Source organism: Melanerpes formicivorus, unplaced genomic scaffold (assembly GCF_026170545.1).
Source record: "Melanerpes formicivorus ecotype bairdi unplaced genomic scaffold, bMelFor1.0.p_v2 SCAF_49, whole genome shotgun sequence".
Lineage (NCBI taxonomy): Eukaryota > Metazoa > Chordata > Aves > Piciformes > Picidae > Melanerpes > Melanerpes formicivorus.
Window position 1 is genome coordinate 3,919,491 of NW_027142401.1, and position 22,875 is coordinate 3,942,365.

The following is a 22,875-nucleotide window of genomic DNA, read 5'->3' on the forward strand; positions in this document are numbered from 1 at the left end:
TCGAGGCTCATGAAGTGCCTGGAACACACAACCTGTGAGGAGCACCTGAGGGAGCTGGGGTTGTTCAGTCTGGAGAAGAGGAGGTTAAGGGGAGACCTCATCTCTCTCTACAACTACCTGAAGGGAAGTTGGAGTGAGGAGGGGGCAGCCTCTTCTCCTTGGTAGTATGTTACAGGACTAGTGGAAATGGTTTCAAGCTCTACCAGGGGAGGTTCAGGCTGGATATTAGGGAGTATTTCCTCACAAAGAGGGTTCTCAAACATTGGAATGGTCTGCTCAGGGCAGTGGTGGAGTCACCATCCCTGGGGGTGTTCAAGTGGCTTGTGGACCCGGTGCTTAGGGACATGGTTTAGTGTTGACCCTTCAGTGCTGGGTGATCTTGGAGGTCTCTTCCAACTGGATGTATTCTGTTATCTAGAAAACCAAGTTATTCAAAAGAATCAACAGTGCTGCAACCACCGAAGGTTTCAGATGATACATTTTCATTTGGCTGCACACTTGCAAATTTCCCAAGTTTCAGTTCAGTAAGGTGGTTCTCAGTCCTGGACTTGCCCTTGTACATTTCCCAAGTTTCAGTCCAATAGGTGGTTCTCAGTCCTGGACTTGCCCTTGTACATTTCCCAAGTTTCAATCCAGTAAGGTGGTTCTCAGTCCTGAACTTGCCCTTGTACATTTCCCAAGTTTCAGTCCAATAGGTGGTTCTCAGTCCTGAACTTGCCCTTGTACATTTCCCAAGTTTCAGTCCAATAGGTGGTTCTCAGTCCTGAACTTGCCCTTGTACATTTCCCAAGTTTCAGTCCAATAGGTGGTTCTCAGTCCTGGACTTGGACTGAAACTTTGCAAATTTGCAAGTGCAATAGGGTGGTTCTCAGTCCTGAACTTGCCCTTGCACATTTCCCAAAAGTCAGTCTAATACATGGTTCTCAAGTCCTAAACTTGAGATCAACAGCAACAAAAAAAAAACCCTCATTTGACCCAGCCTCAGGAAATGAGGACTACCAGGATTCACATAGGTCTGGGCGCTTATTGTACCCAACCTGACTTCAGTTTGTAGATGCACACAGTCCGTGCATCCAGAAAGGAAAAGGCACACAGCATGCTCTGCATTAAAAGAACATGAGTAGTCTGACATTTCATGATCAAAGAGAAGTGATTCTCAGTCGAGGCTTGTCAGACATACAGGCACAACAGGGTGTTTCTTAAGTACTTTCTCGTTGCGCCCAAGTGTTTTCTCCCATGTCGCTTACAACAGTTAAGTATAAAATATTTATGAGGATTATTAAATATTAGTTTGTTTGAATTCATGAAAGTTAAAAACACTCAGCCACCACACTGAAGCATGAACTAGGAAAATTGGTCTAATTTAACACTCTGTAGAGATGGGAGGGAACAGAGGGAAGAAAATTAAGTTTAAACAAAAAAAAATTAAACTAAAATCAGAGACATCAGCTCCATGCCTGTTGGAAAGGGAATCACCAGTTCTAAGGGGAGGTGAAACTCGGCTTGTTTCAGTCATGCAAAACAGTAAATGAGCTTCAGTGGTAGTACTGCATGAGATACCAGTACCTCAGTTCCTCACCCACAACTTGATTATCAGTCTTCCATCAAACAGCTAAACCTACCCACCTCCTCTTTGATCAGCTTCCTGCTCAGAGGCAAGAGAGGGGACGTGTGAGGAAGGAGCCTGTTTTCAGAAGTTAAGAATCACTGGGGAAAGTGCTAGAATTTGTCAGGGCAAGACACCTGCATCTCTGCAATTTCCTTCTTCATATAGAGGACTAAACTGAATCCATATGGAAGACCTCTAAAAAGCACAAAACCCAATGGAAATGACAATAAAAACTCTGGAGCAATTACCTTCTTTGACAAAACACAAAGCAGATCAAACTCCACTAACTCAGCTGCTACAAATGTAGTTTACTGAATATACTTCCCTCATTAGCTGGCAGAAGTAGTGCAAAACAATGAAGGCGTACTGGATGCAGGTGACAAATGTCTGCTGAAGGGCCAAACGAGCCATGGCAAACAAGATAGTAAAACCTGACAGGACCCTGTATCTGTAGGTTATTCATCTCTGGAGCACTGTATCTCGTAATCATGTAAGTCTCTCCAGCTACTTTTGCTTCTTGCTCTTGTATCAGCAACCCTGAACATTTCAGAGGAAGAAAGAAGACCTTTCTATGGCCAGAGAGGCAGCCACACAAGTGAAAATAGGTTCATTCTCAAAGCTCCTCATCTTAGGAGCACAATGTTGTTTGTTCTACCTAACACCACTACCTCTTTCTTTTTTAAATTATTAATATATCATCCCACTGTACAAAACTCCCTGTTCCTATGGACAGCAATTTATCCAGGGGGCCTGGTCTTGGCTTCTCCCTGGATGCATGCAGTCTTGAATGTCAGATTCAGATCTGGAACTGGAAATGTTATCTCTCCCTCTACACTCCATTTGCTCTATCGTGTGCACCACTGCAGCTTGATTATTATTTTCACGTGCAAAAAGGCACATTTTGAAGACTTTTCCAAAGAACAGTCTGCAAGTAGGAGCTGTGGGAAAGACTCCTGCTCTCCTCTGCAGGGAAAAGATGCAAAGATACCGGTTTATCTTTGCTCCTCATCCAAAAGACAATTACTCCCTGATATTAATCTAATTAACATAAGATAGAAAACTGCTTCTGCTTATTATATTTCTTCTGGAACCAAGGGGAGAAACCAAGAACTACCTATGAAAGCTCTCTTGCTATTATCTCCATGCCACACAGCTGTTGATGACTGCCATGTCATCCAGTGGATACTCAAGAAGCCCTTAATAAGCTTTCAAATCTTACAGAATCTGTCCATAAGGAAGCTAGATCACAGATTGGTGCTGGTCTAAAAATGAGCTCCCCCTCACATGAATCTGTAACATGGTTTAGGAAGCTTTTCTAATGACTGGCAAACAAACTTAGCTCTTTGTGGCCTGAAGAGTCTATCAATGCCAGGACAGCTTCAGATTGTGACTATCTTTCTCTTCTTAGCAGAACACACCCTTACAAATAAACCTGGATGCCCTCTGAGTTGAAGCTGACTGCCAGGGCAGTGCCACTGTGAAGTGGGAAGGCACGGAACAGCCATGCCTTGCGTTGGCAGTGACCATCCACAACTGCCAAGAGAAAAGGCAGCATTTGCAAACCAAGCTGCAGTGACAGTGGGGAGTTTTGCTGACCTTTCCCCCTTGCTGGATACCCCACAGGATCCTAGTATAAACAGGCAGTTCAGGATACTGAGAGAAGACCTGAACAAGGGAGCTCTCCAGGTTTCTGAGCAGAGAAAATTGGCTTGTGTGCTCCTGGGCAAAAAAAGAAAGGCAGACATTCACCTTTTCCCCCATATACTGTCTCTGCACTGCCCCAAATGACATAAAACTTCTTGCTTCAAACTACCACCTCTGTGTTCAGCCTCCTGGCATGGCCAGGAGAAAAAGAGAGTCCTGAAATTTAAGGAAACAAATTAGAAAAAAAAAAAAGAAGAATCACTACAGGATCACAGCTGTCCTTGGGTCTTCTAGTAATTAAAAGGATTAACCTCCTTCCTTGTCTCTTTCTTTAGTCTACATATTTCTGCACCCTATCTCAATTGACTCTTCTCCAGCTCCCCAGCAAGAGCATCATCAGGTGAGATTTCTATTTTACATCCTCCTCTAATCTAAACCTACATTTTCAGCCGCACTAGGATTCGGTCACCGTGCCTGGCACACACGCACACACAGAGCAGCAGAGTCCCAGCAAAGATTAGCTCGCTGTGAAGGGCAGACAGACCACCACGGCGGGACCTGAAATTTCAAAGGCTATTGCCAGCGAATTAGTTCACTCAAGGATATTCAGATTAAGTCTCCAATTAGCAGCCGTAAACATGCGCAGTGCATCAACGTATCAATAAAGGCTGCTGCCGTTTAGAAAGACCTCCCGCCGCTGCTCCGCGGAGCCCTGGCTTCGGGCCAAGGCGATGATGGCTTAACGACAGTGCTACGTGCAGAGCGTGAGGCGATCGCCGATCAAACGCAAACTTTACTCCAGAGTACACTTCACGGAGACGCTGTGGAGGGAAGAGGGGAAAACCCACGCTCGCCGCACACAGGCACTCAAGGCGCTTCTCTGTTCTGCTTCTTACTGGTCTTCCTGCCCCTCCACCTGCACGCACACAGAGGATGATTTATTTCCCACACTTTGAAAAAAAAAAGAAAACCCAACACAAGTCTGTTTAATTAAATTTTAGGTTTCTTTTTACCTGTTCTTGAAGCCCTCTTTCATCACCCGGAAAAGTCTTTCAGTCGCCTCCTCTCCCCCAAGAGCCGCCACCTGACCGGTCTGCACTGAGGGAAAGCATCCTAAGCAATCGAGGCGGGCAGAGAAAGCGCCCCTCGTAACGAGTCCCGGGGGGATACGGTGACAAGCACCACCCCCACAGAAAAGCAAATTCGTTAAGTAAGTGCAGGCTCATTAAGGAAATCTGCAAGGACCCTGCTTGTATGTTCAAGTTCTCAGCAGGAAATAAAGACATGGTAACCAGCGCTGACATCCTCTGTGGAATATCTTCATCTGTGTGGTAGAAAGATAATTTCATAGCTCCTTAAATATTCTAGCCTTTCATTCTTTGTCAGCGCTTAAGACCCTTTCAGTTCTGCTACTAATCACCCAGAGGACTATACTTCCCCCTTTCCCCCTCCCCCCCCCCCCCCCGCAACATTTAAAGAACTATGTATTTTAGTGTTCTTGTGGGTGCGTTAATAAAGGTCGTGAAAGTCAGCCGTGACACAGGCAAACTACCTTTTGCTGGTGTCACAGTTGCCCAAGCTGGCCAACAGCCCCCACTTTTTTATTTTTTAACTACTATTCATTTATTTTTAGCCTGTGGGGCCAGGGCATGCAAGCAGCTCTGACCACAAGACTTTTGCAGCACCCCTATCACTTCCCGTTTCGCTCCGAGGGCTCACCGGGAGCAGCCGCCGGAGGCAGGAGGTGATGAGCCATCACCTGGCGGCAGATGTCCAAGGGCACAAGCCACCACCCTGAAGCCGACGTGCCCAGGACACGGGGAGGCCCCAGCTGTACACCAGGGTCCCTCCTCGGGGCTACTGCATGGGTGGCCTCGCACATTCCCATCGCAGCCAAGGCAGCACCACGCTTGGGGAGATTTTTTTTTACTTTGTCCCATTTGGCTCAATGGAAGTCTCTCTCTGCTGCCAGAGTGGAAAGCAGGGTTCAGACTAGTGCCGTCACACTTGGCAGGAACCCCAAATATGCCTCAAGGGTCCTCCCAAAACTGTCAGAGCCGTCTGGGCTTCTGAGGCTGCTAAGACATTAGTGCGATCTGTAAACAGAGAGGTGAACGGTTCGTAAGTGTTCATTACCGCAGCAATAGCTCCAAGTTAAGGCTAATTGATTAGATCAGTTATCTGCTATGCAAACCTTAGAAGGAAGTTGCCTCACTCGCACCTCCCCACCCCCCACCTTTTCCTCCCCCCTCCCCATTTCCAAAGGCACTGCCTAGTTAACAGTACATGTATTCCTGCAAAGGATTTTGGTAACAAATAAATATTTGTGGGTTAATCTCAGTAAAATTGCCCATCATAAATTACCACCTGAAATGATTTCTGCTGTGCTTAATATGTGTACACTTCACCTCCAAGGCTTTGCCTGCACACGAATCTGCACTGCTTCGACCACATGTGTGCATTACAAGAGTGCAATCTCTTGTGGGTAGGTGCAATTAAAGGGGATGACACAGCATCTTTCCATGCAGGACAGGAAGCAAACTGTTTGGATTCAAGGCAATGTTGTAATGATATCATTGTACACCTGTCCTATGGTCAGGCAATAAAGTGTATTAGAAAAAGAGGAGACTGGAAAAGAGGAGACCCGAGGAGATGAGGAGACTCGAGGAGAGGCAAGGAGAGGCATTATCCACTGGACACTCAAGCAGCCCTTAATAAGCTTTCAAATCTTACAGAATCTGTCCATAAGGAAGCTAGATCACAGATTGGTGCTGCTCTAAAAATGAGCTCCCCCTTACATGAATCTGTAACGTGGCTTAGGAAGTTTTTCTAATGACTGGCAAACAAACTTAGCTCCTTGTGGCCTGAAGAGTCTATCAATGTGAAGGACAGCTTCAGATTGTGACTATCTTTCTCTTCTTAGCAGAACACACCCTTACAAATAAACCTGGATGCCCTCTGAGTTGAAGCTGGCTGCCAGGGCAGTGCCACTGTGAAGTGGGAAGGCACGGAACAGCCATGCCTTGCGTTGGCAGTGACCATCCACAACTGCCAAGAGAAAAGGCAGCATTTGCAAACCAAGCTTCAGTGACAATGGGGAGTTTTGCTGAGCTTTCCCCCTTGCTGGATACCCCACAGGATCCTAGAATAAACAGGCAGTTCAGGATACTGAGAGAAGACCTGAACAAGGGAGCTCTCCAGGTTTCCCAGCAGAGAAAATTGGCTTGTGTGCTCCTGGGCAAAAAAAAAGAAAGGCAGACATTCACCTTTTCCCCATATACTGTCTCTGCACTGCCCCAAATGACATAAAACTTCTTGCTTCAAACTACCACCTTTGTGTTCAGCCTCCTGGCATGGCCAGGAGAAAAACAGAGTCCTGAAATTTAAGGAAATTGAAAAAAAAAATTAAATCACTACAGGATCACAGCTGTCCTTGGGTCTTCTAGTAATTAAAAGGATTAACCTCCTTCCTTGTCTCTTTCATTAGTCTACATATTTCTGCACCCTATCTCAATTAACTCTTCTCCAGCTCCCCAGCAAGAGCATCATCAGGTAAGGTTACTATTTTCCATTCTCCTCTAACCTAAACCTACATTTTCAGCCTCAACAGGATTCGGTCACCGTGCCTGGCACACACACACAGCAGCAGAGTCCCAGCAAAGATTAGCTCACTGTGAAGAGGAGAGGGGACCCGAGGAGAGGGGACCCGAGGAGAGGGGAGGAAGGGAGGCTAGACGGAGTGGAGGGGCTCGAGGGAGGGGCGCGTCGGGGAGAGTCGGGGAGGCTGGAGGAGGGGAGGTGGCTGTGGGAGACTCGAGGAGGGGAGAGGAGGCTCTAAGTGTTGCAGTGCCTGCCCTGCCCACTACCTACAGAGCTGGTACTTGCTCCAGTAAGATGTGTGTAGACAGAAACTAGGCAACTCTGAACACTTGGACACACACACCACACTGAGCCCAGCCTTACCTTTGCACATCTTAAAGGTATTCACAAAATCTCTCAACATAAACAGGGAAGGTTGGTCCTAAATTCAGCTGTGAGGCAAAAATCAGACTCTGCATTGGATCTCGGGCTGCTGAATTCCTGCTTCCCCTTTTCCACTGGTCAAGCCTCTCCCATGGATTTATGCTGCCACCAGCTGACAGAAGAGACCAACCCCACATGCTGGCCGCCTGGCAGCTGCTGCCACAGGCTTCAACCTGCAGGCTGGGGCAGTGGCCCTGCACAGGGACAAAGGCATGCCCAGAGGGTTCCCTCCTCAGCTTCCTTCCAGCCTGCTCACCCCTGCGGCTCTGCTTTGCTGCAGTCTCCTCCAGAGCCTTACCCAGCCCTTCCCACTTGCAACTCACTGAAGTAATGGCCCTTGGGAGATTTCTCAAGGCCCAGTTCAGGGCTGGGTCCTAAAGTAATAACGGTGTTTGGCATTTAAGGCAATTTTTGCAGGAAGCTCAGCAACTACTGAGCAAGGAGGTAGTCTCTCTGGTGTGGGTTCAGGATGTTTCCTGAGGATGCTGAAAGGCCTGAAGTGGTCTTTCTGGCTCTGTTCCCTTCTTCCTCTTCCTCTCCAAAACCTTTCCTCTCTGGCAGCCAGTGTGACAAAAGCAGCATGTACAGAGAGCCACCACAGGAGAGGCAATCTGGAAGTTGGACAGGAGCTGTCCTCCCAGGATGCTAGCTGGTTGAGCAGCTAGAAGCAGCAGTCTTCATCCCTGTCTTTTTCATTCCCTGGGATGAAGATGAGAAATGGTGGCTACACAGGCATGACAGGCTGTGCTAAGAGTTAGGATAAGAATGCCCTTGGCTGCATATGGCTTTGCTAGAGGTGTGGGGCACAAGTGGAAAATGCAGGGGGGAAAGACAGGACAGATAACATGGTGGCAAGTGAGATCTATAGAGGTATATATGCATATTTAGGTGTGCTGGTGAAGCAAGTACTGTGACTGTAGCTAAGGACAGACATCATTGGTACAACTGGTGCCAACATGGTGATGATACAGCTCATAATTATTGGCAATAGCTTTTATAGTTGGTAAGCAGTGAAACAGGCTTTTAAACAAGTGCCCACAGAAGACAAAAGCAAACTAGGAAAAAAGAGAATATTCTATTTGCTTCAGTTGCACACATCTGAGAAAAATAATTCCACTACATTTTCATCCCTGCCAATCAATTATCACTGTCAGTGTCAGACTGGCACTGAGCCTTTAGGCCACCAGTTATGCACTGAGAAATACAATGGTCAAATCCACCACCTTGACATTTGAGCCTTTGACCACCATCAAGTGCTGAATTATAGCAAATCTGGCAATGAGGACCAGCACTTGCAAATCATTTCATTGCTCCTCTGTGAAGAGGAAGTCTGTAAACAGTTAACCAGGTAGAGACACTTCTCGTTGGCCTGCTCCAGAGACATCGTGCAGATGGCTCCACAGCCAGAGGAAGACAGAGGACAAGCTGATTTAAAGATGTGGAAACACTGGTGAACACTGTGAAGAACAGAGTTATCGACGCACTCTGGGGGACCCTGTTCCCTTTGTGCACACCTGGGTCATATGCCATGTTTTATATGCCTTAACAGCAGGCCAGGTCACAGCATTTATAGTGCAGCTTCTCATTTTTCCACTTCTCAAACCACTTCTACTAGATTCCCTAAGGGAAATCATAGAGTAAGAACTGCTAACAACCTCGGAACAGGCAAGTTGAGAACTAATTGACACTTCCCTTCTCTATCCACCAGCCTTTTGTTGTTGTTAATATCTCCCCTCCCAAATTGCCCTCATTCTACAACTTTTTTCCTACCCATGCTGTCCAGTCAGGAGCTGTGTTCAAGAGACTTTTGTCACTCCTTGGAGCCTCAGGGCAGTCAGGAAGCTTCATAAGGGCATCCACCACCCTGGAGTCCACTGTCCAAAAGTGCTTTGCACTTCAGGCTTTTACTATTCAGAGTGGCATTCCCCAGCCTGCACAATCACCTATCCCCCCATATGCATTACTGGAATAAGTGCCACTGTTAATGGTATAAGACAGGTTTGGCACAAGACAGTGAATCGCAAAAGTTAGACAAAAATCACATCCCTCAAGGCTCATTGCTCCCTCCCAAGACCCCATGTAAAAGACAGCCCATATTTCAAACCCCAGACAAAATGCAGACAGACTAGAGATAGCACAAGAAATCACTGCAGCTCTTCCTGGTGTTAGCTAAACATACTCTGGTATAGTCTAAGCCAAGGAGCAAGGGATGTGCTTCAGTCACAAGCATTTGAAAGAGCCTTTAAAAAATGTACTTAAGTGAATTGCTGACCTGGGGCCAAAACTTGGAAAACATTTGCCTTATCAATTTGTACAATAAAAAAAAGAAAGAAAGAAAATACAAGAACACATAAGCAATGATTTATGATGATGGCTTACAGACAAGAAAAAGGCAAACCTATTTATTTTTGGGGGGGGGGGGGGGATTTTCAGGTCCAAAGTGCAGGGAAAAAAATCTATCATGACCAAAAGATTCATATGAACAGATGGGAGATTCAAAACAGTTCTCTTTTTGCTACAAAGCAGGATGCAATTCCCTTGCTGTTTGGCTGAAGACATGGCTACTCTGCCATCTCCAGCAGACAGAGCTTCGGACAAACTCTTTCCAGTGTGTGCTATGCTGGAGCCCTGCAATTTGTACCATACATATGAAACTGGAATTCGTGGCTGGTGGCATGAATACTGAGTAAGCCTCCATGGAGCCATTATGGTCAGCAAACTCTGTTGCATTACATTATCTGTGAAAAGCAACAACTAACTTGTTCAAACAACTGCTTTCTCTTAAGCAGTTCACATGGTGGCATTAAGTTTCTTTGTCTACTAATCTTATCAAAACACAGAGACAAGAGAAAAATGGCTGCAAGGAAAAGCTCCTTTCTGCCAGAGAGATAGCAGATGCATATGTGTGAGTGAGTGATAGAGGGGAAATGGGGCTTACAGCTCTCTCCAAGACACTGGCAGGAACGGTCAGGAGTGGTGTGCTGACGGCATGCCATGCCTGTGAATAGTTTAAACAGTTGAAGACACGTAGTGTACTCGGCATGAACCTCTGCTGACGACGGAGAATGGAATCAATATGGACAACTAATAGGATCTAGTATTGTTCCTTTATTAAGGAACCTCTACAGCTTCTATAGACTCACAGAGCATCGTTGGCATAGCTTCATTGGTTCCCCACAACTGCCCCCACATCGTACTGTTACAGATTATTGGTTAAACTACTAATATCAAGCAAGGTTGTTGATTGACGTGTGCGTCCTGTTATTCCCAGATAACTCTCCGTGTTTATAGCTACCAGTACCTTGCTTTAGTTACATGCTGCAGGCACAGCACTGTTTTGCTAAACTGCTAGCTACTTCTAAGCATGGCCTACTACCATGTCAAGCTCTAAACTTACACTGCCAGATTGCTCACACTGCTTATTGCTACCATTGCCACAAACCTCCTTCCTTTTCCTCCTCCACCGCGCTGCCTGAACAGCTAAAGAGACATTTTTCTTGCTTTTCAAAGCAATAACAGGTCTAGACCAAACTGCTATGTAATGTTATGCATCAGTCAAAACCTTTTGTCAAGTACCCCCTGGCTCTGTGTCAATGCATCAGTTATTCATCACAAAGTCCACCTAGGCAGAAGCAGCTCCCCAAAACACCTCTACCTGAGAGCTCCTCTACTAACGTAATAAAACTTTTCCACAGAAGCTTAGGGACTGTTGTGCTGCTAGCAGCTTTCTAACAATGTTATTTCAGTCTTCAGCTTTGTGACAGAAGGATTACAGTCATGAATAACCCAACCCAGGGCTTCAAATTCCCTTGAGTTGCTACACACACAGCCTCCCTCTCCATAAATCTAAAACTGGCAACGGTTACTCGCAGGCTTCCCTTCCTGACCTCTTCATCCTCACAAGCCATCCCCTGAAAGATGGATGAGCACTGTGTGGCCTAACAGTGCCAAAGGACCACTTGCCCTTGACCTATTACACAACAGGAAAAGGCAATCCAATTGAAACAGGAGCAAAAAACTTTTTTTAAAAGTGAATACCTGGAAAAAAGTTAAAAAATACTTTGACTTTGTAAGAGTCATCTTGAAACATCTGATAAGAGTATTGATCTCTTCCAAGTGTGTCAAGTCTGCTCAGCAAATATCAAGATTTCATCTGATTACAAATACAGTCATGTTTGGTTCATTGTGGTTATATTTTCTTCCCTCTAGCCCAGCACTTCTGCATATGGAAAGGAATGGCTGAGGGAGTACACACACTGTGAAACATCCCTGTAGCCTCTACCCCAGGAAAAAGAAGTAAGATAAATGGCTAAATAAATACATCTGTGCAACGCAGGAAAAAATCAAGCCAATTGCCCAGGAAACAGCATGCAGGGCAAGGCTGTGTATTACACTGACCCACCCGCCAGGTCAGTTTGGAAGTCAAAGAAAAATGAAGAGTTTCATGTGAAATCAGATAAAAACACTGGGATCAACACAGGAAGCTGGAATTCTTACTGCAAAGGAACAAATTCACTTTTACTACGTGCATGCTGCCCTGCGCCGGTGTCATGACCACCAATGCATCTCCATTTAAACATACACTATCATTAGCAATGAGCTGTAACAAACTGAATTATTCATTAATAATTACCCTGGGAAAAGGCTGTGTACAAATATTATTATCAAGGACCAACTCCCTTCCCCCTCAAACTGCAAGCTCAGCAGGAGGGGGCACTGAAATCTCAATCTTGCCATGCCTTACAATGCTGTTGTACACACCCCACCAGTCCAAAGGACAAACACTCCCTATCCCCAGCAGCATTAATGCCACCAATATTCCAGTGTCCCCATGCAGTGGTGGAAGGTTTACAGTGCCATTTAATGCCCCAAACACACACACACACACACTAAAGCAGAGAGACACATATTTACTTGGAGCTTGCAAGTAATAGGGATATTGGCAGGCACATCAACAGGGCCATCTGTTGACACTGTTGACACAGTGGTGCTGGGAATGACTGGTATCAGAGCAGTCATGGCAATGGATTAAGAAGGTATTGAGGAAAACACACTATCAGTATGGGAGTGTGGAAAGCTACACTGCTTTGCCATCATGTAACTCTAGAGTCCCAGCCAATTCTTTTAGCACTGTGTGACTGCAAAACCACAGACTATATTTAAATAAGTTACTTGCCCTGATGCCACAAACACCTGCACAATCTCAGGACAAACAGACCGCTTTGCCCAAGAGCTCAGACTTATTTCCTTTCTCTTACAGGATTAGCCAAGCCACTTTCTGCCTTCCTCTGCAGCTACGACTGTAAAGCACACAGATGGGCTCCTAACATGGTGTAAGAAAGGTCACTGAGTGCTTACAGACCTCTCCTCTGTGAGAGAGGGAAAGGAGGACCTACAGCAGCCACCTGCCTGCCACAGATGCTGGTGTAATGCACGATGAAGACAGCACATTTTTTTTCCACTGCCTGCCATGGAATAAATCTACCAGCACACTACAGTCAGGTTCTTAAGAGTGATGATACATAACAGGTACCAAATTCAAGATGCTTGTAACTTCAGCACCCAAGTATGAGCTCAAACACCATTCCACAGAGGCTACCCAGGCTTCTGAACCCACTTACAGACATGTGCATCCCTTGCCTGTGAAACACCGACCCGTTTCTCCAATACCCTCTCCCTGCTGAGTGAAGAAGCAGTCTGACAGATTCCCCAAGTGCCTCTTTCAAGAGGAGAAGAATCTTTTGAAAGTTCCAAAAAGACTTTGAGAATAAATTGGGTAAGGAACAACACCAAGAGCTAATATGCCCATTTAATGCTCTGATTGTCAAGTAAAAATTATACATTCCTGTGTATAATTAACCAGGCTAACTAATCTTGCTTGACATACACAGATATAAACATCAGCTTTGACACTGAGCCAAATCAACCACTCTAGGATCTGTGCCAATGCTGAATTCCTCAGTCTGATATCATAAAACGACTTGTCTGCTGTATTTACAGTTCCAGTGGCTCTGGACTCTGCCGGCATCTGGCCAGAAGAACAGACATGAACTTACCCATTATGCCAGAACATGTGCCTTTGATTAGAAGAAACAGAAATTATGCATATTTCTGCTGGATGGTGGTATTCATCAGACCTCCCATTGTAAACTAATTGCAAGGCATGCTGCTTATACAACGACCAACAATCCTTTCTAACACACAATAAGCTGGTAGATTTCTAAGGGCAGTATTGCTCTTCAGCTCTACAGGCAGTTTGCTGTTATCCTGCTCCTTACCCCCACACCTCAAATCAGAAAGGGCAGCATTTCAGTCTGTGTTTTAATGGCAAAGGATATGGTTTCAGTGCTACAAGAAAGCTGGGGAGGGAGTTTTTAGGGTGTCAGGGAGTGACAGGACTAGGGGGAATGGACAAAAAAAAGTAGAAATGGGTAGATTCAGATTGGATGTTAGGAAGAAGTTCCTCACCATTAGGATGGTGAGACACTGGAACAGGCTGCCTAGGGAGGTGGTAGAAGCCTCATCCCTGCAGGTTTTTAAGGCTAGGTTGGATGTGGCTCTGAGCAACCTGATCTAGTGTGAGGTGCCCCTACCCACGTCAGGGGAGTTGGAACTAGACAATCCCTGAAGTCCCTTCCAGCCCTAACAAGTCTATGATTCTATAGAAGAGAACTTTTCTTCATACATAGATGCAAAAATATCTCACCTCATTACATGAGTTATGAGGGACTTGGTAAAACCTACTCAACCCAGGCCTGTGACATTTCATGCGTTTCTTCAGTTCTCAGAACAGGAATCTTGGTAACAACCTGCTAGACCCAACCACATTTCTAAACCTACCTAAGACACTCCCCAGTATGTGGTAGGCAGAAAGACCTGCTATGGTTTTCAGCAGAGACTCACTAGCCAGGAAGTGCTTTTCCTGCAACCTTCAGAGAGAGCCCACCAGGGTGGGGTGAGCAGGGAGGTGTTGTGGCTGCAAGCAGAGGATGCAGAAAACATCCCATTAAAAAAAAAAAAGTGAAAGGCCCACATAGAGATTTTGAAGGAAGTTTTCAAGAGGGTTCACATCCCATGGGAACTTCTAAAGTAACTAATCCCATATTGGAAATGTGTTATTTTAACTTCAAGCCATACACTTGACTCTGAATGTGAGCAGTTCGGCTTCCTGCTGTTTGGATTACGACTTCTTGCCTCATTTTCTAACCTCTGGATATCACTGGCGTCCAGCAGGCACAAGATGAGCTTGAGGTCCCCAAAGGCAGCCCTCACATGGATTGCAGCCCATGGTGGCACTCCAGAGGGTACCAGTGACTCACAGCAGGACATGCTGCTGTCAGGACCAGGGTGCAGAGTCCGTGCTGAACACAGCCATGCCAGTTCAAAGTACCTTCCTCCTCTCGCCTGTGAGGACCAACAGCCCACTGGCAGCACATCAAGTGCTGACTCAGACAAGGTGGCCTGCAGCAGCAGGCACTGACAGCATCACTTTGGGATCATGCCTGATCAGAGGGAGAGCTGCTCTACTCCATGAAAGGCAAACCATGAAAGGGGAACTAGCCACAACCTCTCAGGAGCAGATGAGCTACCCAGCTGTCCCACCACAAACACAGCTTTTATATTTACACAGACTGGCCAGCTGACACAGTTCCTGCCAGCCCCTGTCCCCTGCCTCCTCACAGGAAGGACACTTCCAGGGCCCAGTGCTCCCCAGACTCTGCAGCATCTGTGGCTGCCAAAGGGATGGGTATCCCAAACTCCACAACATCTGCTGCTTCTAAATCTAAAGGGAAAACACCACCACCAACAAAAAAGGCATTTAAGCATTTCTCATGTCTTGAAGGAGAAAGTTATCAAATATCTTCTCTTTTGGAGTATTTTCCTACATTTTGGGGTTTGTGTGGTTGTTTTAATTGATTTTAAATGTATTTATTTACAATACAGGGATTTTTCTACAGGGCACCCCATCAAGCCCCCATAAATGCCAATTAATCCCAAGAAGGGGGACTTTGGGATCTGAAGAGTCAGAGGCTGGAGCACATCACCTTTTTATGTGAGGTCCCCAGACCACCACCCAACCTAGGGGCACCCCAGGTCATTGGCCTCACAGACCAAGCTGCAGCTTTGCTTCCTGGCTGCAACCACCTGTCAGCTTCTCTTCACCAAGCATCAAAGCTCCAGTGGAGTGGAGACAGAGTGTCCTGCTGCACAAGGATATGAATCTTCTCACTCTGGGGAGAAAAACTGGACCCAGGCCAACAATGCCTCGGTGATATCTTTAGCCATTTATCTATTAGAAAAGGGAAAACATTGTAGCATTTACTAGAAAATGGAAACTCTAGTTGGAAAGAATGCAGAAGCCTACAAGCAGTATATTGGGTCTGTCAACCCTTTAGAAGAATGTTATCTGGTTATTTTGATCATTGAACCAAGTCAGCAAGTATATTTTTTTAATTACTTACTCCAAAGATAGATTTAAATCACTGGTCTGCAAAGATAAAAGGTTACATCTCATTATCAGCCCAAACAGCTCTTAGGACTACCCAGTACCCTTGTAAAACTTGACTTCTGTCCATTCTCTTTGATTCAGTCTTAACTTTCTTGTAGCACTGTTGAAATTCATCTGGAAACAGCAAAATCCTAACTGACTCATTTCTCTCTTATGCCTCCCATGCAAGGAAAGCTTCCTTTATTAGACAAAAAAATTGTTCTTGACTCCTTATGTTTGTATAGCTACCAAAACAACATGAAGCACACCATACAACAAACAGTGAGCTGACAGAAGGTCACTTACCAAGCCTTCCCCTCTTACAGATTCATAGAATACCAAGTTGTAAGGGATCTCAAGGATCATCTAGCCCAACACTTAAGCTGAAGAATAAAGCCATATTACTGGTTTAAAAGCATAAACCTCTAAATAATGACTAGGCTGATATACAGATTAATTTCCATTACCATGTAGCCAAAGGCTTACACTTCAAACAAACTGCTCTGGACTGTTATGTCCAGCTAATACCTATATTCCAAACCAATAAATTATAATATCACATGTCCAGCTAAGAAGTTCTAGTCCAATTGCTCAGAAACACCTCAAGTCCCTCCAAATGTTGAGCTGTAAAAGTTCTCTAGGCATCCATTTACATCCACAATTGCACAGATAAAGAAAATAACACTGAATTTAGCTTTGGGATGTTTGTGTATACATTCAAAAGACTTTACAAGATAGGCAACATGAGAAGGGTTAGTGGTGGAAGGGGAACATCTATAGACAACCTGGGAACCCGAATGCAGTGTAGCAGTCAGTTGGTTAGTCCCAGGAATAATCTATCTGCTGAAGGCATCCCATATCTCAGCTGCAGACAGCAGCTGCCACATATCCATGGTAGTTATTATTATAATGAGGGGATTGGTCACTACGAATTTCTGATGGAAATTAGTCCACATTTATTTTACAAAAGACATCTGGGTCCCTTTCAGTTCTGGACTGTTGTGCAGCACTTCCATATGCTCTCTTCTCTCTTTAGCTTCCGTGATAAAGCACAAAGGCCAAAATCCTCTCTTTACAGCAAGTAGCTTGACGTCTATAAAACAAGTTCTGTCCTGTTAGCATTATTTGCACCAAAAAACCTGCCAGAGCACCACAACTCAGTTTTAAAATCATCTCTATAACCCAAGGTCACTCGCAAAAGACCCTTCTCCCCAGCCAGGGCCAACAGCTTTCACATATTCAGTTGACTCTTTCTCCAAATACCCTGTAAAAATGCTGGACAACCTCCTTTCACTCCAGTTCAACTTTGATATAAGCTCCTCTTCCCCACCCTGCTCCAACAGCCAGCCAACACACTTGCAGCAGTGATCAGGCAAACAGAAGTCACTCAAAGGAAGAACTAGGATAACCTTAAAGACACATCAAAGCTGAATGCTTGCTTACACCTCCTAATACCAGGCTCCCCACCACCAATAAGTGATATCCGGTTTAGGCACATTTTAAACCAAATCTTCCCAAGCTTTAACCGAATTGATAAGTAGTTCAGTGGAGCTAACAAAAGCAATGTTTTGACCTTTCCTTTATCCCACCACTGTGTGCAAGTAGGTGGGGAGGTGTTCCCAAGCAACTGGTAAACATCACCATGCCATTTTCTTTGGGGGGGGGGGGGGAGGAAATAAGTCTCAGAACCACCAACACATCCACTTAGTTCAGTGCAAGTTAGGACCACTTCACTTCTGCAATGTTTTTTTAAGCTTCATCATTTCTATTTCTGGCATATCTCTAAAAGAAGTGGGTGTTTTTAGAATGTTCTATGTATTGTATAATTCAAGTCAGAAATAAAGGAACGGGGACATTTGCAGCATTAGGAACAACGAAGCAAAGGTCAATCCACTTTGCCTTATCAAAACTTACAAGGAATGAAAAGTCAAGTTATCCCAAACTGAAGTAATGACACTGCAAGTGCAACTAAACTTCACTGGGAAAGAAGGCTATAACACAAGTGTCCTATCCATTTCTCAGCAAGAAGGCTTAGGGGGAAAAAAAACCCACAACCTCCTCTTCGAAAAAGTTTGCTGTACTCAAACGAGCATCCCTTATTTTGTGCCACAGACCCAAAGCTGTAACGATCACCTCTTGAGCTGCAGCACACTGGGACGTGTTGGGACCATCAAAACTACTTTGGGTAAGCCTATCTCATGGGTGCAGACAGCCAAAAAATGGGACCCGAGCCGTGTTCGTGCTCGGGAAGGCTTCTTTTTCCCCCAGCTCAAAGAATCTTCCAAAGGAAAGCCAAGCTCAAGGTTAGACTGGTTTTGGCGGGGTATGCCCCTCGTTGACGGTCTTCACTCTCCGGTCTCACCGCCGAGAAGTAGGGAGCCGCCTGCGAACTGATTCTCGGTGGCACGGGGGGCATACAGGCGAGGCCCCACCCGGGGTCCCACAACCGAGGAGCCCGAGGAGGACCCAGCACAGCATAGAGCACCGCGGTGAGAGTCCCTAGAGCGCTGGCGGCACCGGCAGAGAACGAGACCCGCACACGGAGCTGACCGCTCCTGGCCGCTGCCCCCAAGGGCTGGAGAGCGGCTATCTGCCGCGGCAGTACCCGGGGCAGCGCACGGCGCCTCCGTCACGGGGAGCGGGGGCAGCCTAAGCCACGGGCACCCGCGGGCAGCGAACAGGCGGCACAGGAGGGGAGGAAGGGAGCCCGTGGAAACTTTCTGCCAGGTCCCACCGAGAGCTGCGAGTCGGGTCGGTCCGGCCGTGAGCCGACACCGGTGGGCGGGCGCGCCGAGGCCCCGCGGCCCCTTACCTTGGATCGCTCCTTCACGTAGTACTTGCCGAGCCGGCTCCCGCAGTACATCACCAGCCGGTCTATCAGCGTGAGGAGGAAGTTGATGGCCTCGCAGCCCTCCTCCGTGCCCCCGATCCACTTGATCTGGTCGCCGCGGAGGTGCCGCTTGGCTACGCCGCGGCTGGGACCGGCCAGCTGCCCGTCGGCCAGTTCCCCGTCGCGGTGCATCCGCTTCACCCGCTCCAGCACGCAGTCTCCCACCACCTCTCCCAGGAAGTTGTCCAGGTAGCAGAAGCCGATGTCATGCAAGCAGGGCACGACGTACTCCAGAGCGAGCCTCTCCAGGTCGAGCCTCATGATGTGCCCCAGTGGCATGGCGCGTAGGGGACGGGAGTGCTGCTCACCCTGCCGGCGCCCGCGTCGGAAGGCGATGCCCGCCGGGCCGCTGTCAGCTCCAGGCCGAGCCGACAAAGGGCTCCGCCGCGGCGCGGGGCCAGCCGAAGCGAGGCAAAAGTTTCGCCGAGGCGGGCTGGGCTGCACGGCGCTCCGCAAGTCCAGCACTTCGGGCGCGGTGGCGGCGGAGCTGCCCGATCCCGCCGCTGCTGCTGCCGCCGCCGCTGCTGCCACCGCCCAAGCAGCGTGCGGAACCCACTGGGGCAGTGCGAGAGCCGCACCCGGCAGCCCGCGCCTGGCCTGCGGTCCGAGCGGGCAGACGACCCCGCGCTGCGGACGACGCCGGCTACGTGCGGGATGTGTGCGCGCCACACCACCCGCTCGCGCCGCGCCGCCGCGCGTGGGTGGAGCCGGCACGGCTCGGCACGGCCCGCCCCGCCCCACGGCCGCCTCCACGGTCCCGCCAGCCAATCGGCTTCTGCAGGGCGCGGCCAGCCCGCGGGGAACGGGCGGCGGGCGCGCCCGCACGTGCGCGCGGGGGGCGTGGCCCGCGAGGCCGCGAGCCCCGCCTCCCCTGAGCGGGCGCGGGCAGCGCCATTGAGGAATTCTGAGCTCGCATGTCAGCCGCGCTGTGGTCCCCCGGCACCCCGCTCCGGGGCTCTTCGGCTAGGCCAGATGAAGTTTGCGTATGCCCCTCCTGGAGTTCTCCAACCGCCCCTTACGCCCGCCTCACACAGCGGCCGCTTCGGGATTCGATGGAACTGTTTCATTAGGCGGCAGGCACGGTGTCCCTGGGCGAGGAAGGCTTTTAAAATGTTTGCATAACAAAACAGTACTTCTCTTAATTATCAACCCTAAAGGGCCCGCCAGGTGTTTTGGTTCTGCTGGCAGAAAACACTTTGCGGGCTGTCAGCGACTTCGTGCCGCTCCGAGACAGCTCGAGTCAACCGTGCCAAACTTCGGCTCTCGCTGCAATCGACAGCGCGCCTTTTCTCGGCGTCACCGGTTTATAGATAACACTGGCCTTGCACTGGCGGGACACGAGCTACCGGCACGCTGCCGCGCTTCACTCTGTCCCCAAATGACCAGCACCCATCCAATTAAGAGCTCTGCTATGGTGACAGACTGGGAGAGTTGGGGCTGTTCAGTCGGCAGAAGAGAAGGCTCCGAGGAGTCCTTATTGTGGCCTTCCAATATCTTAAGGAGGCGTTCAAGAAAGCTGGGGAGGGACTTTTTAGGGTGTTAGGTAATGATAGGACTAGGGGGGAATGGAGCAAAACTAGAAGTGGGTGGATTCAGATTGGATGTTAGGAAAAAGGTCTTCACCATGAGGGTGGTGAGACACTGGAACAAGTTGCCCAGGGAGGTGGTAGAAGCTCCATCCCTGAAGGTTTTTAAAGCTAGGTTGGTTGTAGCTCTGAGCAACCTGATCTAGTGTCCCTGCCCATGGCAGGGGAGGTGGAACTATATGATCCTTGAGGTCCTTTCCAACCCTAACAATTCTATGATTCCATGAAAAGCAAAACCTACTCAGCTCCGTTTACAACATGCAAAGCGCCCACGATGTGCTAAGCGAGAAAACAAACACACAAAGCCTCCACAGAAACCAAAACTGAAGCACAGAAACGTCAGGGAGAGACTGCCTGCAGCCAAGCCTGGCTGGAAACTTTGCGGGCAAGGCTTCCGTGCCTAACCCAGCGCAAACTGAAGTTACCGACATCACGCCCCGTAGCCGCCCGTGTGACAGGGACATCCCTCTTGCGCGGCAGCCCTGGCAGCGCGCCCCCCGCGCCGGCACTTCTCCCCCCCACCAGCTGCCTCCCGGGACCCCCGCCGGCCCCGCGTGCGTGTCCGGGGTCTGTGCCCCGCAGGAGGCAGCTCCTGCACCGGCGAAGCCTGGCCCGGCCGTGCGGCTCCTCCCGCGCTGAGACACGGAGGCAGGGCACGGGCGAGAGCTAGGTGCGTTTCAGCCGGGACCCGGCACTTTTCAGGCCAAAAATGGCAAAGTTCACGCCGGTTATTTTCTTCCCCTTCAAGCCGCATATCCTGCCGAGTTTACCAGCACTCGGTGCTGCGGCTGCTGCTCGAGCGGCAAAGTCCGGGCCGTGACACATGCAGGAGCGGGTCACGTATGCCACGTCTGTTCTCCTTGAAGCCGGCAGCATGTACCCCACAGAGCACAGCACTCAGCACGGTGAATTCCCTGACAGTTCCTCAACAGTTGCTCCCTGACAGCGCTGTTGAGAGCCCAGACATATTTCTCCATCTGATAAACTCGTATGCAGTGAGACACAGACTATCAAAGGACTTTATTTGATTTAGGCACACGCTTCACGTTAAAGTGTGGTTATAATTAATAAGATGCAATCCTGAACCTTATTAATCCCTTAACGTTTATCTGAAAAATCAGTCGGGCGTGGTAAACCGAGAAGCAGCTATGATAATCCACAAGGGATGCAAGATTAATTCGACTGCAAACTGTCAATGCTATGAAATTTGGATACATTAGGAAACATTATTGCTGCCTTGTTGTACTGTTCACACATTTTGTTGTTGTTGTTGTTGTTGTGTAAAAGCCATGGCGTGTCAAAATCCGTTGTGCTGTTTGTTTTTTTTCTTGGACTTCCCCCCTTTTTCCTCGTTTACATGTGTGCACACAGGGCTGTGCCAGAAGCAAGTATTTGCAGACCCTGAACATCTAGCCTTTTTTATCAAGGGCAGTGCTGTCACTTCAACAAGTCTAGGGCTGAGACTTCTGCCTGTAGCCGAAGTTAGTCATTGCAGCTCCATTTTTCTCCTTTCAAGGGTCTGAAAGGATAAGTTAGGCAGGTCTGCATCAGAAAAAGCCACCTGAGAGAGATGTGCCTGAGCCCATAGCCCCCTTTGCGGATGCTCACAGGGTGGGTAAATACTTTCCCTCCACAAGCATTGATAAATCATGCCTTCCTCAAATGGGCATCTGCTGCCCTTCATTGGCAAATCACGTTTTGTGGAGGACAATGTGCTCATTTCCTTGAAGCGTGATGTGCTTTTCACACCCAGTATTTGCAGCAGCAGTCAGAAGCATTACTTTGCCAGATGAAGATAAAACATCACTCAAGAGGAGTGATGTAATGTATTTTCTTTACTGATGCTATTTTAGTTCACCTGTTTGTCTCTGACTTTTGTGGGAAGCGTGATGGTGATCAAGGTGTGCGACAGGTTGTAATTGCTTAAGTTAGAAACTCTTTCCCTATGCATACAGGTTGCACCCAGCAGTAGTTTCATACCATTGCACTGGAATAAGGTTGTAGCTTAAGCAATCACCATCTCTATCACACACCTTCATCATCACCAGGGAAGGGCAAATTCCTGCCTAGCCCACAGGCACTCTGCAAGAGCTCTCTCCTTCCCCTTAGCAGTACCAACAATGGAGAGCTGCTGGGCTGCAGCTGTAGTAACTCCCAAGTCAAGCCATGAACTTGTCAATAATGAAGCAAAGTATACCTAATATATATACTATCCTGCACCAGGACCATCCAGAACAGAAAAGCTGGGACAGGACCAGGCTTTGAACCTTCCCAAACACTTCTTGTCACCTCTCCACAGTTCCCCAAAGCAAGCTATCGTGTCACACACATGATTTAATGTTGCACAGGCCACACATAAAGGCATGAATGTATTAAGTAAGGCAATTCACAATGTCACCTGCACCTTTGGACATGGACAAAGTTTGTTTACAGGGCTGTGCCATCACAGGCAGGAAAGGCATCACCACATTCTAATTCAAAATCCTGTATCTTTCCATTATATGTGAACTACCCCTCTGCCATGCAATGCTCTGTTTATGCTTATGCTATAGAAACTTTTAATTGCCCTTCTAAAATTAATTTGATGTTTTCTTATTTCCCATTCTAGAATCTCCTTTTCAAAACTTGTTGGGTC

The 22,875-nt window shown here is 47.8% G+C and overlaps 1 protein-coding gene across 1 annotated transcript in view; it reads right to left on the reverse strand.

Moving 5' to 3' along the window:
- The window catches only part of EGLN3 (egl-9 family hypoxia inducible factor 3), a 35,603-nt gene extending 16,305 nt beyond the window's left edge, over positions 1-19,298 (reverse strand). Inside the window, exon 1 of the mRNA XM_068160349.1 lies at positions 18,577-19,298. Within this exon, the coding sequence (XP_068016450.1) occupies positions 18,577-18,933 (357 nt within the window). The 5' untranslated portion in view covers positions 18,934-19,298. The remainder of the gene's footprint in view (positions 1-18,576) is intronic.
- Between the last annotated feature and the right edge of the window lie 3,577 nt (positions 19,299-22,875).